This window comes from Xiphophorus hellerii, chromosome 23 (genome assembly GCF_003331165.1).
Source record: "Xiphophorus hellerii strain 12219 chromosome 23, Xiphophorus_hellerii-4.1, whole genome shotgun sequence".
NCBI classification, from domain to species: Eukaryota; Metazoa; Chordata; class Actinopteri; order Cyprinodontiformes; family Poeciliidae; genus Xiphophorus; species Xiphophorus hellerii.
In genome coordinates this window covers 16,130,830-16,150,581 of record NC_045694.1, presented here as the reverse complement: position 1 = coordinate 16,150,581, position 19,752 = coordinate 16,130,830, and the positions used below count along the sequence as shown (strand labels likewise).

Here is a 19,752-nt window from a genome sequence, read left to right as displayed (position 1 = left end):
AATCAATACCTAATTACCAACAATAAACTGAGGAAAGCGAGTTACAACAGTCTTAAGTCTGACTTTTATACCTAATCTGAAACTCATAAAGTGGAACTGGGAGATGGGGAGACAATAATTGAAAGCCATTTAAAAGAGAAAATAGAAAAGCCATATTTGAGTATTTTATTATGCTAAATCAGGTTCCCTAGAGTTAAGATCTAATTCTTTCAAAACTTCCTTATTTTTAAATTAGAAAATAAGACTGTCAACCCTAATGAAGTTTTTTCCATCAAGAAGAAACTTTATCATGCAGAGTAAGACGTTCAGATAAATAACTTAACCATAGAAGCCATCAAGGTCTTAAACTCCTTATCTTTTGAAATACAAAAAAACACAAGAAGAACTTTCTTTGACTAAATCAGCAGATTCAATTTCAGTCCCTAAAGACAGACAGCTGGTCAAAAGTGAAATAAAGTGATTAAATATGTAGAATTAGTGTTATCCTCAACGTCGTGTGGTACGGAAAGGCAAGGAGGTAAAATTACTAAAAATATTTTTCGTTTAAAGTTCTGACACCTCAGCAAGTTAACTTTGAGTCGTTCTCAGCTGGCCGTTCCCTCACGTTGGGCGGCGATCAAGGGTGGGCCAACCTTCCCTGCCAAATGAATCCTGCCCTGCTTTCATTAGGCAACTTTTTGCACAGTAGCAGATGGTGAACACACATCCACTGACACACACACACTCCGGCCCCTGAGAAGCAATCTCGCCTCCTCTCTCAAATTTCCTCAATTTTTCACCCCCACTTTTTCTCATCCGTCTCCTCCTCTTCATCCCAAAGTCGTGAAAACTCCAAAACTTGCAGATATTTTTAGGTTCTGCTAAATGAAAGTGGAAGAGTTTCGACGAAAATATTTGAAGTGAAACAAAAAGCCAACTTTCGTGACATGTTGGCATCTATAGGCGATGCCATCTGCTTTGACCTCTTAAAACTTGCTAGGACAAATAACTGGCTGAAAAATCAAATATTTAAAAACTTAACTAGTTTTTCACAAAACAAAAACATATAAGCATGATATGTTAGGCTAGAAAGATACATTTTCTAACATTACTTTTCATTTTTGGGAAGAACTAAACAATATTATTGCAACATGTGTACCTAGTACAGCAAGTTTTAGGTTTTATTTAGTCAAAAACAGAAATCTCAGAATTTCATTAACATGCCTTCAGTGGTAAAATGCAGAGAACACATTTTATCTGTTCTTTTTGTCATGTTCAGTCATAATGAAATGGACACCCAAACGTGTTCTGAATCATGTGAGAACTGACAGATGCCCACTGCACATGAACCCCATTGAAAACCTCATGGTTATTCCACCAAATATTAATTTCTGAACTCTTCCTGAGTTAAAACATTAGTATTGTTGTTTCTAAATGAATGTGAACTTGTTTTTTTTTTTTTTTTGCATTATTTGAGGTCTGAAACCACTGCACCTTTTTCGTTACTTTGACCATTTCTTATTTTCTGCTAATAAGTACAAAATTATTGCTTGGAATTTTGGAGACATATTGTCAATAGTTCATAGAATAAAATACTAATGTTCATTTTACTCAAACATATGAAAAGTAAAATCAAAGAAACTGATCATTTAGTGGCCTCTCCATTTTGTCCAGAGCTGTATATTGTGGATGGCGTACGCTGATGAAGATGGCTTGTTATTTACAGATTTTGATCTAACAAAAAGATTTTTAAAAGGTTAAGAAAAGTGACATTATAAAAGGTTATTGTTTTTTGCAGAAACGTTTTCAAATGTGTGTCTGGTTGAAGCAAAAAGAGCATCTGCTCCTAGATACAGTTTATCAGGGTGATTCACCAAAAGCCTGCCACTGATGATACATTTTGGTGTTAAAAGGTTAAAATTGAGCCTTAAGGATCTGCACAGCACACATCTAACGTATCTGCTGAAAGCTGCCGCCACGCAGGTCAGGATAAAACAACCCACGCAGGATGCTATATATGCGAACCATTTACACGGTCTCTGAAGAGTTTTTACAGCTGTTTGCTTTGATGGCAGCGTTAGGCAGCTGTGAAACAGAAAATACGACCTTAAGGCATTTTCTCTGCTGGCTTTTCTGAAAATTCAAAACATTCGGTTAATATCAACGCCTCCATGGTTTTTTATCTTAGTATATGCAGTTTTTTCCACAGGATTTCATTGAGGTTGGTCCTCTAAATAAACATTTTAGTTATTGAATTCTCCATGTTTTCAATAATCTTGGTCATTTTTTTTGTTTACATTTGGCTTGTTGGAAGAACCTCAGTGGTAAACACCAAGGTTTAAAGTCAACAAATACATGGCAAACCACGTTCAAAGGCAAACACGCAAACCACAGCTGTCACATGTTACATGGATAATTTAGGAACCTTAAAGACAAATTTGTATAATTTATGTAAAGCTGCTCATGCATAGGTATACAAAAGAGCATAAGCAAACATGTGTGAAGTGTCAGCAGCTGCCGAACAGCAGCGGGGCAGACAGGAAGCAGGCTGGTATGAAAGCAGCCGGGCAAATGCCATCACCTATTATGGACAAAACCAGTGGCACGGCCACACACACACACAAACGCACACCCCCACGTACGCATATACGCACGCCGACATACACACACACACACCAAATGTTCCCAAATCCACAGTTCAAACAGCAGACAGGTGGCCTGAAGACTAAATCCATGAGCTACATTATTATTCTCCCAACTTGTACGATATTCATGTTGCCGAGGACAAACATACAGATTGGCTTCACAAACGCAAAACATGAATTCTGCATGCATGTGAAAATATCAAGCAAAAACACATCTCCATTTACCCATTTTAAAACATGAATGCTTACCTTTGTGATAGGTCACCGGCTTGGACTGCAGGGAGAAGGTTCCCATCACCAGACCCATGTTGACTACTTAGTGTAGTAGGGGTGTGTGTGAGCGTGTGTACGATGTAATTAAGGTGTGTTAGTGAGTGCGCACCCAGCAGGTGTGTGTCATCTGTGAGTAAGTGAGTCCGTCAGTCGGCTGTATGTGTGGAAGTACAGATATCACTTCTCATGCCGCTTCACACCCACACAGCTCGGCTGCTTTTGCTCGAGGGTGTGTGAGTGAAAAAGAGAAAGAGTGCGTGTGTGTGTGAATGAAATGAGCGGCAGACACGCACTCTGAAGCTACCTTTGTCTGCGCTGTCACTGGAGCTGCCTTCCTCTCATGCCTCTGGTCTCTTACTCCTAAAAGACCCTCCCTCTCAGAGTAAACCCCTCTTCACCCCGAAACCAGACTGTCATTCCTCCAGTTCCTTCGCGGCTCTTTATGTATTTGTTCCTCACTGCCTGCTCCCCTCCTTCTCTCCTGTTCATCTCAGCCGCTCTGTCTCTGTCTGTCTGGTGGGGGACGAGGGGCTGCACACTGTTGCACGGGGGAAGATGGAGACAGACTGAGGGGAGGGGAAGAAAAGGAGGACAAAACTGAGGGGAGAACAAAAGAAAGGGGGAATGAGAAAATGACGATGGAGAAAGAGGAGATGGAGAGCAGGGTGGGAGGGTTGAAGATGAAGCAAAGAGATGGACAGAGATGAGGAGAGCAATAGGTGAAAAGAGATAAAGGAGAGCCGGACTGATCTGTCCCCCTTTGTTATTCAGCGGGCAGACTGGCTGTGGAGAGCGTACGTGCAGCTTTATCTCTACATGCACGGGTCTGACAGGTGGGGTGTACATGTGATTACCCTACCAGAGGATAGGGCACCAGCAACATCCCTCTGATGCTGACATGCTGCTGCTGCACACATGCAAGCGTCTGCATCCACACTTTGCGTCAGACATGCTTCGACTATTAAGTCTAAGCATTTGAGCCTTCTCTTATTTCCCTTCTCCATTACACAGAACAGATTTGTCATGACCCCGTCAGAAAATGTGTGAGAAGTAAGGGGTGTTAAGGCTGCGGGATTAATGTTTAAAATTAAGAATAATTTTCATCATCAAACCAACATCGGTGATGATGATGATTAAAAAAAACAAACTAACTCATATACACTTTGTGATCATAAGTTTACATATCCTGAGGAAATTTCAGAGAATGTAAATGATTAAAAAAAAAATTCACTTATGGTTAATGGTGTAGTGTGCTCCTGATAACATGCATGATAAATTTAAGGCTTCATGGTTTTGGATTAACCACTTAATTTTCCATTGGTGGATAAAAAGCTTCTAGTTTCTGTAAATTTGTACATGTGAAATTTCATTGTTTGTACATGCAGACGTACCTGAGGGTTAGCAACACAGGAATTGTAAAGTGAGGTGAACACAACATACATGTCGTGTTCACCCAGAGTGGTGGAAACTTTCGCCTTTCACTGTCATTCGTTGCTTCTTGTGTGTTGAGCCCATACAACAGATCAATCACACCGAGATGAGAGACTGTTTCTCCAGGTTGTTCTTGTCTGGTGGTAAGGTCTAACCATCAGGTCAGACCCTATTTATAGGTTTGAAGAAGTTCAAATGAAAGATTACACTTTTGGAAAAACCAAAGAAATTCTTGTAGGGTGTAGAAAAGAGAGTAAAAAATGATCTTCTGTTCTAACTTCTCTTCCAAGAACAGAACAGTAATACTTGAACTAAACTCTCCCAGCAGTAGAACCTGCTGGGAATGAAAAATCCAGTGTTTGGTGCCTGTATGAATTAAAAATAAGCTGCCGCCACAAGAGAAGATTAAATAATTCACTACTAACTTTAGAAAAAAAAAAAAAAAAACTACAGCAGATCTAAGGATCTGAGAGTAAAATATATCAAAATGACATCAGTGTCAGTTAAACCTTGAGCCAACAGATTTGAGCTGATATCTTCGACAATAAAAGAGCTGTCGAAAATGTCAGCTCTTCGACAGCTTCGACATTTAAATTTTGGCACATAAATTTTAATGTACCAAAATTTATACCACAAAATTTTGGTCTGCTCTGGTGGACACTGGGAGAATTATTTTTAATAAGCAGGCAAAGTTCAACTGTTCAGTCAATCAGACGTTTCCAATTGGTGTGGCTGACTCTTGTCTGTAAGTCATGAAACAGAAAATACAAATGCATCAACATCAGCATATTTTAGTTATTGTCACAACAAAAAATAAGGGCAACCATTGAAAATATGTAATGGTTTTTCAGGTTGTTTGTTTGAGGCATGCTGAAAAAAATCCTCATTAGTGACTTCTAGAGTAAAGACCTCAAAATCCTGCAACCGCGGCGCCGGACCATAAGGGCTGTGAGACAAACTGTATCCATCAGCATGCCTCCATGTCCCAGCATGGTCGACCGTCTGCAACCTATGATCTGATAAAAACTGAGAGTGAGCGCTAAGCACGAATGCACACTGAGAAAACGGCAATTTAAAAGGTGGAGATGCTAACAATGTCACAATAAAGAGAGTGTATGTGTGGTTTAGACATAACATACACGATTTAACCACTCATACAAACAAAATGTTACTTCTTAAACTCTTTTATCACTTTGTTGCCCCTAGTGAGTATTGGCAAACTTCCAGCCCTCCTTTAAGCAGCCAGTACCAAAGAAAGTTTGGTGTGAATTACATGCCAACACCCAGTTAGAATCTAATCCAATTCACTGATCCCAGTTCAGGACCCAAATCCAGTTAAATCACAGTGGGTGGGATTAAACATTCAGTGCTAAGCCGTGCCTTTTAGAGCCAGGTATTCCCACACACAAAAACAGATTAGAACTCCAACACAATGGAGGAACGAAGCTCTTCAGCAACACAATCATCCTCACATTTACTCTCCTGTCAGTCGTGCTTAACCTCGTCCTCCTCCCCTGCTGCTGGGGTTAGTAAGCTGAACTGATCATATTGATGGCACTGCTTATTGAAATTCCTCTCATGGCCACGGTTAAAGAAAACAATTTACAAGTAAGACATCGATGAGCTTGGCAAAACGCCATCGAAACCAATGCTAAAGCTATTAGGCCATAGTTTTGAGTGTCCATTACTGCAGGGTAGAAGGTTTGAAATGGAAAAAGAAGAAGGAAAATGTAAATAGGCCCTAAAAAGACAGAAATACAGATAATTTTTTCTCGTTTTTAAGACAAAAATACGACAGCATTTTCTAATTGTAACACGTACACTGCAGCCCTGTTTCACACTTACCACGCATGCTTACACATTTAACAACATGCACAGACACCCGTCGTAACAGCGAGAGAGAATGGCAAGACGTCAACTGAATAAAAAAACGAATCTTTGAACACACACCAGCAGTGATGCAAAGCATTTCTGATTAAACAGAGACTCAGTCTGAAAAGACGAGATAAGAGAATGCAATTTGTTGTAACGACGACGCTTAGCTTTAGTGGTGGCGTTATATACACATCTATCAGTGGAAAGACAGCCTTTTTTCCTGATCAAACAATTTCAAAAACGGAACTGAATAAAAGCCCAGAAAGACAAAAAATAGTCAGATCTTTTGGCTTTTGATCGCTGTAAAATTGACAGATTACAAATGCAGACTTTCAGAAAACACTGAACACACCAGAGACAGAGAATAACCATAGAACAGAACAGGATAGGATAGAACAGAACAGAACAGAACAGAACAGAACAGAACAGAACAGAACAGAACAGGATAGGATAGAACAGAACAGAACAGAACAGAACAGAACAGAACAGAACAGAGACAGAGAATAACCATAAAACAGAACAGGATACAATAGAATAGAATAGAATGGAGCTGCTATCAGCTCAGACTCAGTCAACACTTTATTAACTATATTTGACTCCAATTTGTTTGAAGCAAATAATTTAGTTGTTCTGGAGCAACATTGGCAGCAGGACAAAGATTCATGCCCTGCTGTTTGAAAACATAACTAATTCAATTATATTTTTCTACCTAAAGCCTTTCTTGAATAATTTTTTTTTCTTTTGTACATGACTGAATAACATAAGTTAATTATGCTCCTGAACATATAATGTGCGACACATCAATACTTTACTCACAGCCTCTCATATACAGTACAATAACATGCTGAATTTTGCTAAGTGTACTGGTGAGGAAAATGGAGCTTTCAATAAAGTCATTTTTGACCTTCAGTCGCTTCGTTGCACTTAATGGAAAAAAATTGTGTTCTTATCTTCCCACATATATGAGATGTTAAATATTAGTGAAACTGTTTACCAGACTGCAGACCTGAAAGTGCATAAAATGCTACATGTCTAATACTCGCTTCTGCAACCTTTGCAAATCAAAGAGCCATTTTGCTCTCAGAACAGCTAAATTAAACTTGTTACATGACCATTTCAAAAAAAGAAAATGTGTTTTAATTTTCAAAGATTCACCATTATATTTCTTTTCTTAGGCTTTTAAAATAAAGTAAAACAAAAATTTTGCAAAAAATATGATGGACACATTTTCTTGGATGGGATCTTGATATTTGTGGAAAATAAAAGAGCATGATTTCTAAAATAATGACAAGAAAATAGATCTAAAAATATTACTGGTACTTTAAGTCTCCTGCTGCCATAGGTTTAATTCAGTGCAGGTATTCCATTAAAAAGTTGAAAAAGGCTAAAACTTGTATTTGTCATTATATCTACATTAAAAACATTGCATGGTTCTTTATTAAAGTTATGAAGAGCCACTGTGGAAGATCCAAAATTTGCATGCCTGAGGCATAAGTTGTAGACGCCTGATCTAAAATTTTGATTGTCATGACAAAGCAAGATGGATTTTTTGGGATGTGACGCAAAGATGTTTGAGTTGCAGTTTAAAAAACTTGAGTTTTCACAAAAATTGAGCTTTGCTGTATAAAAATCAGCAAAAAGTGATGGAAAAAGCAAATGCATGACTTAGTATTTAAAGGAGCAGCGTGCAGGATGTGTGCCACCTTGTGGTGGCATTGCAAACTGCAACAAACTGAAGAACTTTAGATTGTCGCACAATTTTCCCGCAAGAATCTAAATCAGGGATCTGCAACTCCGGTCATCAAGAGTCTGCAACTTTTGGATGCATCTCCGCTCCAACACACCTGAATCAAAATACTGAATTACCTCCTTGGCATGTCAGCAAGTTCTGACAAGACTTGTTTATTAACAGTTTATTTGCTTCAGGGACATTGTGGCTGGAATTCATCCAAAAGCTGCAGGACAGAGTTACTGACCACTGATCTAGAGTTACTGCTGTTGTTTTTAAAATTTGATAAACGTGTCTTATTATCAGTGCACAATTTCTTCCCCTCCATCTATAAATGTACTACTCCATTTTGAATTCCTACAGTGAATGACAAAATCTTTTAATCAACAAAATAGTCACAATATAAATGACAAAGCAATATTTAGGTCTTTTAGTTTATTAACTGTCTTTTGGCTCAGTATTTGCTGAAATCATTTCTAATGCTGATTTGTAATTAAAGATTGTTTGCTTTGTCCTTTACATGAGTGAATGTAAATTAGATCACTAATTATCACAGCCATTCTTTTCATTTTAAGAGGTCCAGCTGTTTAAAGTGTCAGTCAGTAATTGGGACAGCAACAAGTTTTAGACTTCAGGATTAACTGCAGCCATAAAATAGTTGCATAAAGTCAATTGAGAATTCAGACTTATGCGAACATAACGAACCAAAAAATTGTTTTGTGTTTGAAAAATGACTTTATGGTGTAACATGTTTGAACCAGCATTATTAATAGAATCATATTGCATAACTGCTTTGTGAACTGCTGTGAAATGGGGTTCATCACATCATCCAGGGTGCTGTGAATCACTCTGAGTGCCAGCCAGCTTTTCTTTTCATCATTTATTAACCATCGCACCGCAGACCTTTTACAGGCTTGGGATGGCAGTGTGGGAGAATAAATGGAGGCAGAAAGAAAAAAAAGATGGGTTTTGGCTGTCAAGTTGAAAGATAAAAAGCATTTCTCTGCAGACATAGAAGGTGTGTTGACAAGCACAGAAAGGGGTGAACAGGCATTGAATAATAAAATGGCTGGTTAGTTGCCGTCTGGTCTCGTTAGAAGAAAGCTGGATAAGGTCTGTCACAGCGAAGCCCACGTAGATAAGAAGGTGATGAGACTGAAAGCAGGAAAGATGGACCACAGTGAGAAGAGGGCAAACACTGATGTGATGGATGAATTGTAAAGAATAGAGAGCTGAGAGTAAAAACAGACATCAGAGGTAAAAGGTGAGATGGGATAGAAGGAGAGCGAAAGGAAGTAGCTGGCCTCAAACAGTCTTACTGACATCTGAGTTATCACAACTAACAGACTGTTTTACTACAAAGGAGAGACTCAACCACCCCTGTCTGACATGAGAGTGAGAATACACTGCAGGTCAATTTCCTTCGCATAATATAGTCGATATGCAGCAAGAGAACAAGCAGAGCCAGAATAATTTAATCTGTTTGTTCCTTGTATTGTTTTGTTTTCAGCATCATCATCTCTCGTGGAATAATTTCCTCTAAATTACAGAGCACAAATTATTACCTCCTTCACATCAAGCAGACAGCGAGCACCACTTGACCAGTCTCCAACATTCTGTCACTATTCCATCCGTCCATGTGTTCAACATATTTAGACACATGGACAATTCAAAGTCAAACTCAAGTAATCTAAATAAACTACAGTGTCTGCTGAGGAATACATTTGGAGATGTTTTGAAAGCCGATTTTTATCACATGCCAATCTAAAGGAAGCTGAACACATGGATACCTGCTGCCCTTTTCTGCATTATGACTCAAAGCAAGATGCAATGTTTTTACAAATGAGATTTACTGTTGTTGTATTTGCAGGTTGAGTTTCTTTCTGTGACAATAAGCTTCTCAAGGCAACAACAGCTGCTACTCTTTTTGATCCCACAATAAATCAGATAAATTCACTGCTGCAAACTGCTTAAAACCTGTGTCACCTGCCAGGATGTGAAAAATAGAACCAAGGAGGTGCCTTAGTTTTGCACAAATATGGTGTATTTTGCAAAATTTTTCAAATTGCTTTTGACGTACATTTTTTTCTTTTCTTTTTTTTTTTTTTTTTTACATATTTGTTAAAATATAACTGGAGAAATACACTACTCAGTTAGAAACAACCAATCAGAGCCAGGAGGAGGGTCTTAGGGTTGTCAATCACTCTCATGCTCAACCTGCTTCCCGTTACGCTCTACCTGGTTCATCATAACATATCCTGCCACCCTGAATGTTAAGGCTAGTTAGCTTGACCACGATGACGGCGGATAAACGGTTTTCCAGGAACTGAAAGTTGTTTCTCTGCCATTAGGATATTGAGCAGCATTGATTGAAGACGCTCCTCCTGGCTCTGATTGGTTGGTTTTGACCGGGAGTTGAGCATTTCTTCAGATTTCAACAGTAGCTCAGAGAGGAGCAGGTGGAGCTCCATCTTTTCAGATTAAATGTCTCATATTACCCTGCGGTGACAGTTTCAACACATGGAAATGCCATATTTTTGTAGAAAATTATATAATGCAATTTCAAGCTGAAGATAAAACCTGTATTAGACTTTCAAACAAAGAAAAATTGTATTTGTTATTCTTGTTTTATAGATTGAATTCCTGTTATTATGATATCCTGTTGCCTTTGTGTCTCCATTCCTCATCACAGTCAGAGAGAACATGACAAACTTGATTGTTTAGTTCTTGAAAAGTGAAGTTTGCTTGTTTCTTAACTGCAGCACAGTTATCTCCCTGTACAGAGATTGGTGACTTATTGCTTTGGTGGGTAGAAAGAAGGCATCTCATCCCCAGTGAATCTTTTTCCGTATGAATTTTTATGTGCAGCATTTTTGCATTAAACATGCACTGCCCCCTCCCATATCGCCCGCCCCACTGTGGCACATTGACAGTAACATGACAGCATTTTGCCAAGGAGAGCACGCACACAAAGAGAAGTGAAACACTGAGCTAACCACACACACACTCAGTTCAGATTATGTGTGCACAGATATTTAAATATGCTCACTCACGATTAAAAAAAAAAGGCAATCGTGTGCACAGACTTTGTTCCAATTTGCTTATCTTTCGCTCCGTCACTTCTCTGAATACAAACAAGCATATCCCCTCCTGACTCAAAGCAGGATGGAGACCTCAAGCGAATATCTGATGGAAAATGAAGCTGTTGAATATTTTATTAAGTGCTTATAGGGAACACAGTAGGTCTGACTGGCTGCACAAAATGACAAGTGAATCCTAAAAATCTGCCTCGCTGTCTGTCATTCATCAGCCATCAGGGGATGAACTGCCTCGTCAGCCAGCGCTCTGAGACTCTGAATATTTAAAGCTTCATTTGCTTAAGATGACTCTTTTTGCTCTTATTTGCTCTGACAACGTGGGAATGTGTGGTTACAGTGTTTTAATAGGGAGACGGAAGCTACACTCTGGCGCCCTCTGCTGTTCACAGAAGAAAAATGTGATGGAATAGCAACAGAAGAGGGAGAAGTTATGAAAAAAACCTGACATAAATTGGTTATGAATAATTACAGTAGTTTAAAAAGGCAAAAACTACGAAGCTAATTTTAGGAAAGGTTTTTTTTTTTACTATTATTTCTTCCTCCTGAGGTCCTAAACATACAAGAAGAAGAATTATTAACATTGTTGAAGCAAAACAAACACAATAATGTATTTCATCATCCCAGCAGGATTAAAAATTCAGAGAGAAGAAAAATAAATTGTAAATACAGTTAAGTATGCTTTATTATTTATACCCTTATGATAACATTTATAGAACTATGTAAGCTGGACTCTCACAGTTTGTGGAAAGAAGTGGATATAATATGTTTACCTTCACTAAGTTTATGATTTTCTGAATCCATTTGAAGTGTTAATGGGGATTTTTCTCAGCATACAAGTAAAAATGTTCATCTGTATTTTGCTTTTCTTATTTTTTTCAGTGATGAAAGACTTTCTTTTGAAATTGCATGCTCACTTCTCATATTAGATACGTCTTTTATTTTGCTTTCATTTAGTCAAAGCCACCACGAGAGGTCAGTGTTGCTCTATTGAAAGACAAATCATGGCAAACACAAAAACTTTTATTATTTGTTTCTAAAGATATGCAGTTGGAATCACATATTTGCATCCAATGTATCAAAGAAAACCTTCATGTCTCTGTCTGACATTAAATGAGACTAAATATTTCCTGTTTTGGATTAAGTTAGGATTACAAAACTGATATGCTTTTAAATTATTTGAAAAGGGCCAGATGATTTTATAGCTTGTAGAAACTTATCTCCACAATGTTTGAGTTCAGTGGAGACACGCAATGTGAATGAATTCAGCTCAAACACAGTGCTTGGGAAAATGTAGAGAAATCAGAAAAACCTCTGGAAAAAAATTTGTTACAAAAATTGTTCTCTTTATGTAACAATTTTCAGATTCCTGAAAGTAATATGTTCTTCTGTTGAAACGATGATGCACAAATACAAAAAGCATGGGGTTGTCCAGTCAACCAACCACTAAGGAAGGAGAAGAGGTCTGTCTCCCTGAGATGAACAAGGAGTAATATGCATCATCTCCAGGACCAAAGTGAAAGACCTTTTTGCGTCTTTCTATTATCTAGTGAAGCTGATTAGTTCTGTGCCAAGGCGAGTTTAAGGCCACTTAAAGAAAAGATGCCATTATTTCAAAAGTAACTTTTTTTAAAGTTGAAAATACACTCAAGGCCAAAAAACTTGAATCTAAATCAGAGTGTTTGGCCTCAATGGGCCACACTGAATATGGAGAAACAAACGGAGGACCTTGAAACTGGATAAACATTCCCAGCTGTGAAGTCTGGGATTAGCAGCATCATGATGTTGGAGTGTTTTGCTGCAGGAAGGACTGGTGCCCTTCACAAAACAGAAAAACGTTCAAACGTAAGCACAAATGGGTCTTATAAATATGGACAATGGCCTTACGCTTGATACAAAGGTAGCTACAAAGTTAGTTACGTGAGTTAAGGACAACAAAGTTGATATTTTGGAGTGGCCGTCAGTCCCAGAGAGAGATGAAAAGGTGGTAAACACACAGATTATGCAGTATGTCTTTTTATGCAGTGTATGCAGATCAGTTTACTGAAGTTCAAGGCTAATGCTAGCATGTTTGATCTCGTTTGATATGGCTCTAAATTCATGTTTCAGGTCAAATCCAGCTAACAAAAAATAGAAAATGTTCTTTTTCATAAACTTGTCACTTTGGTTTGAGCATTGTGAAAGGTCATGTCTCTTGTCTGGTTCTCTCCCACACAAACAACCGCCTGGGGATACATGAGTGCAGCGCACAGAGCAGGTCTTATCACACAGACAGACTGGAAGCTGAAGCAGCCGACGCAGCCTCTCTTTGAATAACAATAATATTGTGAAAAGTTCTACGATAGCAAGGAGAAATCAACAAGACAAATTATCACAGCTTTGCAGAACCATCCATATAAACTTTGGCTGAACAAAATCCAGGTGCAAATCATGCAGGGTTACTCTGTGGGTCTGACAAACAAAGTCACAGATGGTTTGTATCAAAAAGTAGTATGCACAAAATTTTGCTCATGTGAACTGTTTTTTTCTTTGAAGATGCAACCAAAGAGACCCTTCACTTTAGAGTCTCTTGCATGGGGAGATTCATACTAGATTCAAATCTAAAACTTCTTGTCATTCCTATAGCATTTGGCAAGGATTTTAAAAAGATTCAGAATGGCTGGGCTTTCATAGTGGATTCAGCAGTGAACTTTTGTCATTTGTTCTTTTTCCAGTCATCATCAGAAACTTAAGATTAGACACCATTATGCACCATTTGAAAAGAAAAACAACAAAAGCCAAATGAGACCACTCTTGTGGCTAATAAATATCCTGTTTCCGGATCCAACATGATCTGAAACAAACCAAAAATAGATCCAAGCACTCATCAACAAGTTGGCTTATAGGAAATCCATATAAACAAATCAATTTGTGAATGTCTTTTTTGTGAAAAATTAAACTAAAAGTGAAACGTTTCTCCAACCATTGTGATTTGTTCCTATCAAAAGGGAACAAAGCAATAATAATAGCAATAATTATGAATACCAAAAAATGCAGAATCCCTAAAACACAAATCAGTAATGTCTCTTTAAGGAGCATGTGATGATGCGCATCAGTGTGTACCTTTGACTATGGCCAGTGTCACTAATCGGATACAGTTTCTGCCAGAGGTTTGAAGAAGACCAGATGTGGACAAACACCTGTGTGTGTGTGTGTGTGTGTGGGGGGGGGGGGGGGGGGTTAGCAGAAGCAGATCTCTTGCTAGTGCAGTCCTTCCTTTTCCTTATCGTTTGCGTGGGTGTTTTATTGTCTGCGCATTCATCCTGCATGTCTTTTCAGCACACAGTTGCACACATATCCAGCGGGTTTGTTAAAGCTTTTTAACCTGCATGTATTTTTATTTTCAGTTTTTTTGTTTTTGTTTTTTTTTTCATAAAAAAGAAGATTGTTTTAATATCTTTATGATTCCTCTGAGGAGTAATTTGTTATGTGACCAAAGGCTCAGCAGCGGCTCCTTCGTGACATTATGAGTGTGTGAGACCTTGAGGGCAATTCTTCCCTCTGTGGCTGCATACTTGAGCCGTCCAAGACCATGGGAGTGAGAGAATGCATGAACGTCTAAGTATGTCAAACTGCATGTGTGTATCTGACTGACTTCTTTGATGTTTCCCACCCCTCCAGACAAAATGTCAAAAGGTTCATAGAGTATTATCCTGCAACTGAGAGTGTGTGCAGTTTTGCTTTCCACGCTTTGGAATTTTTAAACCCCAGTTTAAGATTTGAATGTTGCACAAAAACAAACCCACACTCACAGGATAACAATTAATGCACCGCAATATTAAAACTCCCTTTCTTCCTCTCAGCGTTATGTGTTTGCAGCTCCATTTCTCCAACACCCCCAGCACATTTTATTACCGACATCTATCACAAGAGGACAATCACACGCGTACGCTCTCCACTCTGTATCCACCACATCTTTCCTCTCTATTAGCTCCTCACTCCCTTCATCTCTGTCTCCTTCGCTTCAGCCCTCTGGAGAAGGCAGAGCAGAACAAGGTCGACTTCAGATGGAGGGAAATTGAGGAAAGAGTTTTATGAGCTGAAGATGAAAGATAAACTTGACTCAACTTTAACTTCTTTGCTTGGAGACACATCAGAGTTCATTTGGAGCTTTCTCTGTTACTCTGTTTTGTCTCATTTCACTAAAAACACTTTTCTTTCCTTTTTTTACACGTGCACTCGTACAAAATACAACATATTCTGGCATACCTTTGATGAGAGTCCCAGTGACCAGTTTGTGAAGAGTAAAGGCAAATTTGACGAGTCCCTGTTTGCAGCGTTTGGCACACCCCGTCATCCTGTCTGACCCGGCACACAGCTGGCTGAGCAGGGCCAGAGTAGGACAGGGGTCTCCAGGTGCAACACCGACAGCTGCAGCAGCACTTTCAGATCAAAGCCCGCTCAGCTTCCCTGTGGTGCAGTTACGAATCCAACGCTGGGGATGGAGGCAGAGGAAGTCCGCTCCTCTCACCGAGCTGCCATTCCCCCTGCGAGGCTGGAGGGGGTAAAAAGAAAGTATGATCTCCTGCTGCGTTTCCCCGCATTCCCTCCCCCGCTCCTCCTCTGTCTTCTCCATCCCACCTTCCTAATGTGTCCAAATTATAAAAATTCCTGCTCTGGAGCGAAATGTGTAGAGGGAAGAACAAAGATGAGAGAGGCAGGGTTAAAAGAAATCATTTCAGTTTGAAATATAAAAAGTGGTCTTACTGTCCAAGTTCCTGCAAAAACTTCCTTTTATTCTGCAGCCAGGCGGTTGGAACGAAGTAATGAAGCAATTTTCTGAACTCTTCGTGGTTTGCACTCTCCTCTTCCTGCTGCTCCTCCTCCTTACTTCCCTCCTGCTCATCAAATTCACTTTTACTTAAGAGGAGAAGCAATCCACTTTCAGCACCAGTGACGATGGACAGCTCCCACACTGAGCTCAATCTCCCGGGGCAGATACACACACACTGAGACTAAACACTCCTACTACAACGCCCACTTTGTTCATCAGTTAATAGAAAGGGGGTTGCAATTAAAAGGTATTGCAGATGTTAAATTATATTTTCTTTGTATGATTTTAATAAGTTGAGGTAAAACATAATTAGACAATATTAAATTATATTGTTTTCTTTTATACGAGTTTAATATGTAGATATAAAACTGAATTCAAAGTTCTTTCTAAAAATGTCAAATTAGTTATTTTTTTTAAAGGGGCAGTATTATGTGTTTTCCAGCCACTTCGTGTCATTTTATAGCACAATCAATTAACTCTGTCTCCTTCAGTGGTCATAAAAATGCTGTTTATATTAATCTTGACATTGACTTAAATTTGACTTTGCAAATTAACAGGTTGAAATTTGGCCTCTGTTTTTTTAAGAACTTCCTGCTCTTTCATATAAGAACAGATCAACATTTCTCCATCAAATGTTTGTCATAGTACTGAAATGATAAATAATTCATATCACAAGCTGAGCAGATGTGCAGTTCCACCAGGTGTTTGCTAATTGCTGTTGCTAGTCTGAAGGAGCAGAGTGGGGAGGTGTGCTCTGTAATGTGGGAGCTAATCTCGGAAACTGTAGCTCTGAGGAGGAGCTGCGGGTCGGAGGTGGGGCTTGGTTCCTCCAAGCTTTCAAAAAACTGAATTAATTCTTAAAGTTAAGACTTAAAAATAATGTGCAGTTCTACAAATCTGGTATCTTAATACTAAAACTAGCCAACAATCCTATTGAATTTATGCAACAGTGTTAAGTTTAAAGTACAGTACCATAGAAAATATTCATGCCCTTTAATCTTTTCCATGTTACATCAACTTAAATCCACAAACTTCTGAATGGATTTTATTGAGATTTTATGTGACCGTGTATAGTTGTGCAGAGAGAGAAGCATGGTTTTCAGCAAATTTGAAAATCTGGATGGTGTTCCATGCATATTTATTTAGATCACGTGAATTAATGTTTTGAATCGCACCACAATTATGCGAGCATTTTGAGGTAGGTCTTTTCCACCATTGTACATCGCTGAAATATTTAACCGTACTTCTTTTCAAAATACCTCAAGTTCAGTTCAGTTGGTCAGAACGCTCAGTGAACATCAGACCAAGTCATTAGATTCTTGTCTCAATCCTTTAAGAGCCTCAAATGATGTCTTCCCATTTTGTACTGAGATTAGTTTTACTCATCATCCTGTCAACTCTCATCAGTTTCCCTTTTATGCCTTCCCACAGCATGATGCTTCCACCAGCATGTCTCATTGTAAGTCTGGTGTGTTAAAAAGGTCTTAATGTGGCTTTATTTCAACATTGTTTTTTAATCATCCTCTCTTCCCTAAAGTCCAGGTGTGTCGTCTCACAAATATTAATTGGTGTTTTAAATAATTTCTGATCAATCTAAATACATACAATTTTCAACCAGTCTAGATACATTGTGACAAACCTCAAAATATTTCTCAACAGAACTCATGGATCCACTTTTCTCCAGCCTGTCAGGGAGTGTGTTTGACCTTTCTCAGGCTTCTGATAACTCCAGGATTTACATTGTGCCATCTCCGTCACGTTCATCTGAAACTGGCACATAACTCAAGAGAGATGAAGGCTAAAACAGAGAAGATATTATGGGAAAAAGACAGGGTGCTCATGAGGGAGAAGAAAGGGGATGTACGGAGATAATCTTATAATGTTTTACCTAGGCTATATTTAGTTGTGAATCATGTTTGGCTCCTGGACCAACAGCTCTAATGAAAAATGTGGAAAGAAATAGCACAATAATGGGAAAGTTAAAATGTGGATAAATGAAGAAACAGATGAGAAGAGACACAATGTGAGGGAGAGAGAAAACGAGAAAGAGAGGCAAACAGTGTAACAATAAACATGCAAATGGAAAGCATAAAACAGAAGAAACAGGGAGAACTGATGGTTGACAAAGGAAATGAGATGGAGAATTTGCCAAGAGGCGGAAGAAAACGAGGAGGGACATGCAGCTGAACGGAGGTGGGGTGTAAAACTCCGTGTTTCACATATCAGGGTTATTTGCGATCAGACGTGGAGGGTTCAACAGCAATGGGAATCAATACTTTCTCAGGAGTGTCCTGGTTCACACGTCCTGGAAGCACCTGCAGTGGTTGGGGAAAAAAAACATGACGAAGTCAAATGAACAGAAAATATTTTTAAAAACAAGCACACCTCCTCTGTTTTGGCTATCAAGCATGTAGGAGATTACAGTGCGTGGGAATTTGCATAAACATGCTTCTCGATTACCGCCCCCATTGTTTGTGATTAATGAGATTAGGCTTGCTTTTGCAGGCACATTCAAGGATGTAATAGCAACTAATTGCTTGTCTTTTTCCACAAATTAAAAGTTGCTCTGCTTGATGTGTGTTTCAGCATGCGCTTAGTCGAGAGTGGATATAGATTATAGAACATGGAATTGTGGAGAAAATTGGAAGGAAACAACAGCGGAAGGGAGACGAGACAAAAGAGTTTTCAAGAGATCAAATTTCGCAATGCAACAGTTGTAATGAAGCCCAGAAAAAAGGGAAAACTGAGAGAAACGGGTTATGGGGTAAAATAAAATTCATAGAAGAAAGAGGGTCTTCAAAGGAGTGTATAAAGGAACATAAGCAAATGGCAAAATGCGCAATTATGTAAGAGGAAAAAAGAAATTCAACGAAGAGAAAAAAGATAGATGATGTTGACGAGAGAAAGAAGAAAGAGGCAGGCAGAAAAATGAGCAGGACAAAAAGAGAAGAGATTGCTTTGAATGCTGTCAGAATTGAATCAGAGGCAGCCAGCTGTAAGCTCTGATAGTGCTTTGCCTCTAAATATATCATCTCTGAGATGGACTGATAGAACCAGCAGACAGAAACACGGCGAGAGGAAAGGTTTCACAAACACAAAATACTGCACATGTATACAAACTGAATCATTTCCCTTCAGCTCGTCATTTTCAGCAGCATTTGTGAATCTTGGCAGTAAAGACGCCTGCAGGGACTCCCAGCATGGACGATATCTGCCACACTACTGCTGCACGACAACGCAACAAAACATAACCACCTCTCAGCATCAAAGCCACATTTTCCCAGACACAAGAGCAGCAAGAACCCACTTATTATAGAGCTGATCTCTGGGTGTGAGCAGCCCAAACCCCCCACCTCCACTCGTTGACCCCCCGACTCTTCAGGCGCCAGCGGGAGTGATGGAGTGACAGCGTCACCTCAGGGTGAAATTACAACCTCAGCACTCCATCCCTCTTCTTCTCTTTCTCATCTCTTTTTCAAGAAAGCCCCCCCGTTAACCTTGCTGGTGGCGACTGTCTGTATCACACCCCCCCACACACACCCCTTCCTTCAAGTTGGATATATACCCCCTGCAGGGCTGATACACTCTCAGATACACAGAGGAAGATGTAGCAAAAGGGACCTTCGGCAATAATCTGAGTTGGTCTTTTATGGTATCTTGTAAATCTATTATTACCCCTTCAACTTTTTTACATTTTGTCAGATTGCAAACACAAAGTTCAGTCTTTATTTTTTTGCGGGATTTATTACCATAAACCAACTGTAAAAGAAGGATAAAGGTTTTTATACATTTAAAAAAAAACAAAAACCTGAAAAGTGTGGCACATATTTGTTTTCAGCCCCTTTCTACTGATATTTTGAAACCACTCGCTCTCAAACATGATTACTTAAGAAGAGTCCATGTGTGTAAATA

General features: G+C 39.0%; 1 protein-coding gene across 3 annotated transcripts in view; it reads right to left on the bottom strand.

Moving 5' to 3' along the window:
• kcnip1a (Kv channel interacting protein 1 a) overlaps positions 1-15,880 on the bottom strand; it is a 49,798-nt gene extending 33,918 nt beyond the window's left edge. The window contains exons 1-2 of one of the 3 annotated variants that reach the window (XM_032555067.1): positions 15,774-15,880; positions 15,276-15,561 (exon numbers count right to left, since the gene is read on the bottom strand). In XM_032555067.1, coding sequence (XP_032410958.1) covers positions 15,276-15,363 — 88 coding nt within the window. In that variant the 5' untranslated portion in view covers positions 15,364-15,561; positions 15,774-15,880. Of the gene's footprint in view, positions 1-2,873; positions 3,659-15,275; positions 15,562-15,773 lie in introns of those variants that run through there. The other 2 variants (XM_032555071.1, XM_032555068.1) reach the window with 2 other exon arrangements.
• Positions 15,881-19,752: the final 3,872 nt, after the last annotated feature.